This window comes from Sinohyriopsis cumingii, chromosome 15 (assembly GCF_028554795.1).
Source record: "Sinohyriopsis cumingii isolate HCF-2022 chromosome 15, ASM2855479v2, whole genome shotgun sequence".
Classification (NCBI taxonomy): domain Eukaryota; kingdom Metazoa; phylum Mollusca; class Bivalvia; order Unionida; family Unionidae; genus Sinohyriopsis; species Sinohyriopsis cumingii.
In genome coordinates, this window is record NC_142975.1 from 119,410,052 (window position 1) to 119,418,890 (window position 8,839).

At 37.3% G+C, this 8,839-nt stretch overlaps 1 protein-coding gene across 1 annotated transcript; it reads left to right on the forward strand.

Moving 5' to 3' along the window:
• Window positions 1–5,102: 5,102 nt before the first annotated feature.
• LOC149782589 (uncharacterized) lies at window positions 5,103–8,516 on the forward strand. The gene has a single exon (XM_089934066.1). It carries the CDS (start codon window positions 5,282–5,284, stop codon window positions 6,563–6,565), a length of 1,284 nt encoding a protein of 427 aa, XP_089790192.1. The 5' UTR covers window positions 5,103–5,281; the 3' UTR covers window positions 6,566–8,516.
• Window positions 8,517–8,839: the final 323 nt, after the last annotated feature.

Below are 8,839 nucleotides of genomic sequence, written 5' to 3' on the forward strand. Positions count from 1 at the left end.
GTTCATTACCCGCTCATGTAGTTCTAGTCTATTTTTAAAACATTTTTCCCTCTCATTTTGGTGGTGATAGAAGAGTTTTATTTATGCTTTTTTGGTAGGGATTTAAAGGTAATTGTTTATTCTTGAGAATATGAGCTCAGGGTGTTGTTGTCTGTGTGTATTTCGGCGACAGTGCACAGTGAGTAATAAGGCCTTGGTGATGACCCGGAAGTGAAATCTGTGTTCTGTTTACATACTGCTATTCTACGTTGAGAGTCCAGCATCTCAAAAAAGAGCAGGTCAAACTTTGACGAGAACTTCACCGTGAAGTCATCTTTGAAGGTATTTTAGATTAACATATGAGTTGTATTGATTGTCACACAGTGAAAAGGTCAGTACTGAGAAACAAATGTAGAGAACATATAGTAAAATTAATTGTGTTCTATGTCTTGTCAGGGCAGCATTGATTCAACTTTAAATCGCTATAAAAGAAAATATTAGTAATGATAGACACATGAGATTTTCACACCATGTGTATATTGACTGTAGCAATCAGAAAATATAATTAAAATTAAATAAAATTAATTAATATTTTTTATAATTAATTTTAAAATTTTTAAAATTTAACAATAAATTTTTCCCTATAAATTCACAGAAATGGTATCTATTGGAGATGACACTCATTATTCTTAGCTTCAATGTATTCCTACCCCATACAGAAGTTGCAATGGAGGATTTTTTCAAAGCCTGTCAGCGAAAATCTCATTACATTCTGTAATAGCACATAATAGTGTTTGTAAAATATGGACAGGAAATGTAACAGCCAATGGATTATATGGCCTATTGTCATATAAGGATCATGTGACAAACACATGGAAGAAAACACATGTTCACAGACTGGCACTGATGGTGACGTTGAGAAGTCTGGCTATACCAAAGGAACTAGATGCATCCCATTTATGCCATAATAGTTTGTGTGTATGAGGATCGTCTGATTCTAGAGCGTCATTCCGTTAACAATAACAGGCAGTATTGCAAAAGTTATGGTCATTGCATTGGCCATGGTGACTATCCAGACTGCATGTTAAAGTTGAAATTGTAATATGGAATAAATTCAGGTATCATGATATGTCCTTTACACCACCCACATCCATATCAATTTATGTCTGGCATGGAAGGATGGATGGATGGATGGATGTGTTGAGTAACATGGAGAAAGGAAAGAGTGTGGTCTTTATTATAGTAGACCATGCTGGTATGATATTACCTTCTTAAATACATTCCTCCCTCCCTCCCTTCCTCCCTTCCTTCCTTCCTTCCTTCATGTCTTTCCTTCCTTCCTTTCTTCCTTCATTTCATTCATTCATTTATTCATTCATTCATTCGTTCATTCAGCTAGTCTAGTAAGTCATTTCTTGTCATGCCATGTTATTTTAATTTTGAATGTTTTAATCTTTATTTAGTTTGCTTTTTAATTTCTTTATTTGTGTCTTCATATTCAGAGAAAACTGTTTCGACGTCTCCATAGGTCTCATCAGGTGGTAGTAAGTAACACAACTGCACATAGCATGCGTTGTGTTACCTACGGATTTCCCCACTACAGTTTTCCTTTCTGTACAATGTGTTCTTCATGGTGTCTTTGAGCACTTTCATTATGCACATGGAATTAAGATAACTTTTTCTGTCTGCAGTGTCCATTGGCTCCTGGTTTTCTTTCTGCAGTGTCCATTGGCTCCTGGTAAACCTTTGCATAGGAGTGATCACCCTTGGTGTCTAGCAGTCCTTTGCAGTAGTCAGACTTCCTATTGCCTTGCTGTGTCCTGTACCTCAGATTGGCCTGTATCATATTTTCTCGTCTTGCTAGAATACGTTTCCTGGTTTGTGGATGCTTTTGATACAATTAATGGTAAGTGCAGTCTTTATCCATTGTCTCCAGTGATATCAGAGTCCTTGTTGAAAGTTTACCTCCCAAGTGTGTCACTTTTATTTTCAGTGATGATTCCAGGCTGTTATTGAGTCTATGTATTGTTGAATGCACTCTTGTCTCAAAGTTTCTGGAATAGTTCACATTTTTAGGTAATGAAACACTGACTGATCTGTTCACTGCCTCACATTTCTGTGTGTTTGTGTTCAGTCACAGTCTTTCTACAACATCACAGGAGAGTTTCATTTTCAGAACTTCTAGCAGGATATTCTTATCATTTTCTGTCATGTTGAGATGAGTCACTTGATGAGGGCCCAGGTATGCTGATCGCATCCACCAGCTGTTAGTACGTCCTTCCCCACAGACCTTTGAATAATGCCGACATTTTGAGCAGTCCCCTGAATAACAGTGCAGAGTGGCATCCAGTACTTGGGGAAGTTGACATTTAATTTTTGTAACATCACCACTATTGTCCTCCATCATTTGCTTGAAGATTAAACCGCAACGTGCTTTAATGTCTTGCCTGACAATTTTCTGTTTGAGCCTTTTTCCTTCTCTTGGTCTTATTCCTGGAAACATGTTTTCACTAAATATTGCAGAATTACACCGTTTGAACTGTAAACGACCCAAATGGATGGGATCCGACAGTCTTTCTACTTTCCACATTGGATGCAGAATAGTGTAAACATTTTGGAAGCCAGTAGCAGCCTGTGCATCTCCATCTGTTGCTGCATGTCTAATGAGAATCTCATGCAGCACAAACTTGTTTCCCATTTCTCTTGCCCATTTTCATACTCTGAATGTGGTGCAAATGGTGACAGATTTGCTGTGCAGTCAACATGGCCTCCTCGACATTGCACATCAAAACCTTTCCCCTTCAGCCATGCTCTAGTCCAACACAGCTTGTTTTTTTTACTGTAGTCCCCACAATGTATTGCTTCTCTGTAACAGTTTCGCATGCAATTCCAACAGCTTGTGACGAACTTTGACCAGGTTTATGTTCATGTCCAAAGCTAATGGTATTGTATTTTGCATCAAAAGCAACATTTATTTGCTCAGGATGCTGAGCACCACGCATAACATTAACTTGACTGACTAGTTTCAGCTTGTCTGTCATGTCCATTTCATTGAGCTCCACAGTTGCTTTGCCTAGAAGGCTGGAGGCCTTTTGCATAGATGTTCTGCTAGGTGGCGGAATGTCAGTGGCTGCAAGCAAGTATCTAGCCCTGGTGTTGCCCATTGGTGTATCGTGTAGTCCAGCTTGAAACATCATATTTACAGCAGCAGGATTTGGGCCAGGTTTATTTGTTTTTATCTCCTCATACAAACTTTACTCTGGTGACTTAAAGCTGCAGTTTTTACACATCATAGTATGCTTCCAAGCAAGTCCCCATTTTATTTCATTAGCAATTTGGAACTCTGGTCTGCCACATATGTTGACTTGATTACCATACCGATGAATGATATCATTCCACATTTCAACATTTTTGTTTCATACAGATCATATGTATCCCATCGTGCTCATTCAAATTTGTCTTTTTCAGGTCCAGTTTTGCTTTGGATGATGGTCGTAGAATTTTTGCAGACCCAGGTGTGCCATTACAGTCTGGTCCTTGGACTGACTTGAGACCCCTATTTGTCGGTTTTGTCAATGCTATGAGAGAGAACTTGTCTGCATCAATTCTTCTGGTCTCTGGAACAGGTGCAGCACTGGAACTTGGTTGAGTATCATCAGTCAGATATCTGATTCCTTTGTTATGTGGAATATATCCAGGTTTTAAAAAAAGTTGTATTCCTCTTCTTGTACCCTTTCATGGTTTCAGTTACGATAACTGCATGTAAAATACACGAATTATCCTCTCTCTCTCTCTCTCTCTCTCTCTCTCTCTCTCTCTCTCTCTCTCTCTCTCTCTCTCTGGCTTATATAACTAGGAGAAGGCACGCTAGCTTGGTTTCAGAGAACTTCACCAACTCTTCTATACTACTGGAAGCCAAATATCTGAAGACTCCTCCCCTTCATGGGTGGAAATGATGTCATGTACTTGGTTAGACTTAGCTTGCGTATTTATATGCTACCAGATTTCAGGTGTTACCTTTCATTGACAAGCTCTGGTTTAATTGCTTCACACCTGATAAGGAACACCATTGATGTTTATGACAAAGGAATGGAGAGACTTTGCCATAAAACAAAATTTGTCAACTTCAGGTTTTAAATTTTCATTAAAATTAAATTAAATTTAAATTTTCATATCAAAATATGTATCATTTTTTAAAATTGAATTGTCTAAGAAAGTTAAACAGTCAAGTTTAATTTCTAGTAATTTCCAGATTGGTGTAAGACTAAAAACTAATTGCAGTTTATTTGAAGTGTTTATTTGATTAGCGAAATCACAATTAAACTTCAAGTTTTGTGCATTTTTGAAATTCGGCCATTTGGAATTGGCTTGTGATTGTGTTACAGTGGTGTCAGCTAAAAGCCTGTAACTGTCCTATTCATGGATGAAATTCCTTAAAATTTTGCAGCAGTATTTAAGAGACATTGATTTGATCACGGATGGAAGTTTTGTCCATGGAGGTAAAATTATCTAACCCTGTCAGGAATCGGGTCACAATTAATACTTCCAGTTCAGTACCCACGAATGTAGTTCTAGTCTACTTTTAGAACATTTTTCCCTCTCTCATTTTGGTGGTGATAGAAAAGTTTTATTTATGCTTTTTTGGATGGCATTTAAAGGTAATTGTTTATTCTTGAGAATATAAGCTCAGGGTGTTGTTGTCTGTATGTATTTTAGCGACAGTGCACAGTGAGTAATAAGGCCTTGGTGATGATCCGGAAGTGAAATCTGTGTTCTTTTTACATGCTGCTATGTTGACAGTCCAGCATCTCAAAAAAGAGCAGGTCAACCTTCGACGAGAACTTCACCTTGAAGTCATCTTTGAAGGTATGTTAGATTAACATATGATTTGTATTGATTGTCACACAGTGGAAAGTTCAGTACTGAGAAACAAATGTAGAGAACATATAATAAAATTATTTGTTTTCTATGTCCATTTAGTTATAACAAAATCACGTTTCGGTAACATGAACTAAAATTATATGCTTTTTGAATAATTAAACTTGTTGCAAGAAGCCCGATTCACTGCTCCCCATATTGTACCTACGCATCTAGTAGTTCACATCAATAACGTAGTTGTCCATCTCGCGTCAAAAATGACCTCGGATTACCCCTATTATGCGCGTTTTTAAATATGGACGAAATGTTTCGCCGGAACTAAATGTAAACAGAAATACGAATCCTTGAGAGAAACCATGTAAATGTGAAGTACTCGATGTCCTGTTTAGCCCTTGTCAACAGAGGAAATCTGAATTAGCATATAATGGAACATATAGGAGAAAAGGCATTTAAGTGTGAAATATCTGATAAAAGATGTTATAACAGTGGAACCCAAATTGAACACATGAAGATACAAACTGGAAAAAAAACATTTAAGTGTGAAGTATGTAATAAAATGTGTAGTCGGGGTGAACATCTCATGATCCACAAGAGGATACATACTGGTGAAAAACCATTTAAATGTGAAGTGTGTAATAACAGGTTTAGTACGAGTGGACATTTGAATATGCACATGAGGATACATACTGGAGAAAAACCATTTAAATGTGAAGTGTGTAATAAAAGGTTTATTGCGAGTGGAAATTTGATTCGGCACATGAGGATGCATACTGGAGAAAAACCATTTAAGTGTGAAGTATGCAATACTAGGTTTAGTGATAGTGGCAGTTTGAAACACCACATGTGGATACATTCTGGAGAAAAACCATTTAAGTGTGAAGTATGTAATAAACTGTTTAGTTGGGGTCAACACCTTCGGAGGCACACGAGGATACATACTAGAGAAAAACCATTTAAGTGTGACGTATGCAAAAGAAGGTTTAATGACAGCGGAGATTTGAATAGGCACATGATGATACATACCGGGGAAAAAACATTTAAATGTGAAGTGTGTAATAAAAGGTTTGGTAGGAGTGGAGATTTGAATAGGCACATGAGGATACATACTGGAGAAAAACCATTTAAGTGTGAAGTATGCAAAAGAAAGTTTAGTAACAGTGGAGATTTGAATCAGCACATGAGGATACATACTGGGAAAAAAACATTTAAATGTGAAGTGTGTAATAAAAGCTTTGGTAGGAGTGGAGATTTGAATAAGCACATGAGGATACATACTGGAGAAAAACCATTTAAATGTGAAGTATGCAAAAGACAGTTTAGTGAAAGTGGAGGTTTGAATCGGCACATGAGGATACATACTGGAGAAAAACCATTTAAATGTGAAGTATGCGATAAAAGGTTTAGTGCCAGTGGACATTTGAATCGGCACATGAGGATACATACTGGAGAAAAACCATTTATGTGTGAAGTGTGCCAAAGAAGGTTTAGTGAAAGTGGAGATTTGAATAAGCATGTAAGGATACATACTGGAGAAAAACCATTTAAGTGTGAAGTATGCAAAAGAAGATTTAGTGAAGTTGGAGGTTTGAATAGGCACATCCGGATACATACTGGTGAAAAACCATTTAAATATGAAGTATGTGATAAAAGGTTTAATGCCAGTGGACATTTGAATCGGCATGTGAGGATGCATACTGGAGAAAAATAATTTTAATGTGAAATATTTAATAAAATGTGTAGTTACAGTAAATGTCTGAATCTTCTGAAAAATAATGGCAATTAAGTGCAGCTAGTCCAAATGGATTATGATGGATTGCGAGAAATAATGACAAGGAAATACAAATGTAAAGCTTGTCCAAATGGATTAGATAAGATAAATAAGGCAAAAACAAACTACTATAAACAGGCTATTGATGAAAGTAAGAGTACCAAGACATGTTGGAAGCATCTAAAGAGCTGAACCCACACAAGAACAATTATTTTCCCTGTGCAAAATGATGACATAGCAACATCTGTACAAGACAATGTTGAAATGTTCGACAATTTCTTCCTAAGCATCTCCAGTAACAGTATTCAGTACCAGAAATTCCTGATGATAATTATTTTTCAGTAGCTAATGTTAGTGAAGCTGATATTTTTGATATGTTAATTAAGGTGAATATTAATAAATCCTCTGGATTGGATGGTATTGGTCCACAAATTCTTAAAATTGCTGCACCATTAATAACAAAGTCATTATTTCATATCATAAATGCATAATGAGTGGTCATCTTCCAGCAAAATTGAAATATGCAAAGGTTACACCTATCTTTAAGAAAGGAGAAAAGGAGGATCCAGGGAATTACAGGCCAATATTAATTGAACTCTAGTGCGCGGATCTAACACCCACCGGTTACTCCATCAGCTAGTAACCCCGCCACTCTCACGAAGGTGGAATTGCTGTCATCACAAAGAACTCCATGTCAAACATCTTAACCACACCACAACTTTCAATTTCTACCACACATCGTTTGAACTAGTCCAAACCACACTTACATTGGAACAAAGGTCAGTCCATTTCTTCTGTCTATACTGCCCTCCTCCAAGTAGAAAAAACAAGCTGACTAATCTCTTTCTTGGAGTAGTTTCCGAATCTCCTGGAGTATGGAAATTCAATAGGTGGCTACCTGATTATTCTTGGAGATTTTGACTTTCACTCTGACTGTCCCGGAAACCCAAACACATAAAAACTCCTAGATTACATTAATATTTTCAACCTCAAAAAGTCAGTTAACCAACCCACCCATAAACATGGTCACATTTTAGACTGGATTCTTCATAGGCCTGATGATAATATTCGATGTTCCTCTCTGGTATCCCATGAACTTGCATCATATCACCTCTGCATTATATGCCATTTTGACATATCAGTACCAAACCCTCCACCTTTATTTGCTACTAAGAGAAACCTCCGTATGATAAATCGAACCAAACTAATGCAGGACATCCAAGCAAACCTAACAACTTGCCTACCTCCTACAGCAGAACAACTCGATAACTGCCTGTGTTCATTGCTTAACAAACATGCCCCAGCTATCAAGTGTAGAGTATCAATTCAAAAGTGTTCTTCATGGTATAGCACTGTTAGAGACCAGCTTCCCACTGCTAAAAGAGACCGCTGTAAGGCTGAGAGGCTTTGGCTTTCCACCAGACTCACTATTCATAAGCAAATCTATGAAGCCTCTAAGAAGAACGTCACAAACATAGTCCATACAGCAAAATCAGCCCACTACAGTACTAAGATCATGGAAAATTTCAGCTGCAAAGAGCTCTTTGAGATACTAACAAGCTAATGTCAAGGAACAAATGTACACCACTTCCAACTACCTTCTCTCTAGTTGACCTTCCAGACCTGTTTGCAATTTTTTTCCATGACAAAGTACAAACCATTAGAGATAAGCTTGACAACACAATTTCATTTGACTGGTCGTCACCATACAGTTGGGATACAGAATTTCAGCAGCAAACATTAGAAGCATTTGAACCTGTCTCTATGAATTTAGTACGTACAATCATGATGAAGAGTGCACCAAAGTCATGTGAACTTGATCCAATTCCAACATCACTGCTGCTTGAGTGCTTAGATTCAGTATTGCCTTCAATAAATGATATTATTAATACCTCTCTCTCTCTCTTTCGTCTGGGGAATACCCATCATTTTTCAAAACTGCCATTGTAAAGCCTCTGCTGAAGAAACCAACACTCGACCATAACGATTTAAAGAACTACCACCCAGTTTCTAATCTCCCATAAATATCAAAAATCTTAGAATAGGTTGTTCTATCCCAACTTGTATCTTATCTGAATTAAAACAGTCTTTTTAGCAATGTGCAATCTGCATATCGCCCTTGCCACAGTACTGAAATTACTCTTCTAAAAGTAGTTAATGACATTATCTCTCTGCTTTGGATAGCGGAAATATTACAGTGCTGACCCTCCTTGA

Coding starts and splice junctions, on each gene's coding strand:
- LOC149782589 (XM_089934066.1), top strand. CDS start 5,282: ATGGAACATATAGGAGAAAAGGCATTTAAGTGTGAAATATCTGATAAA.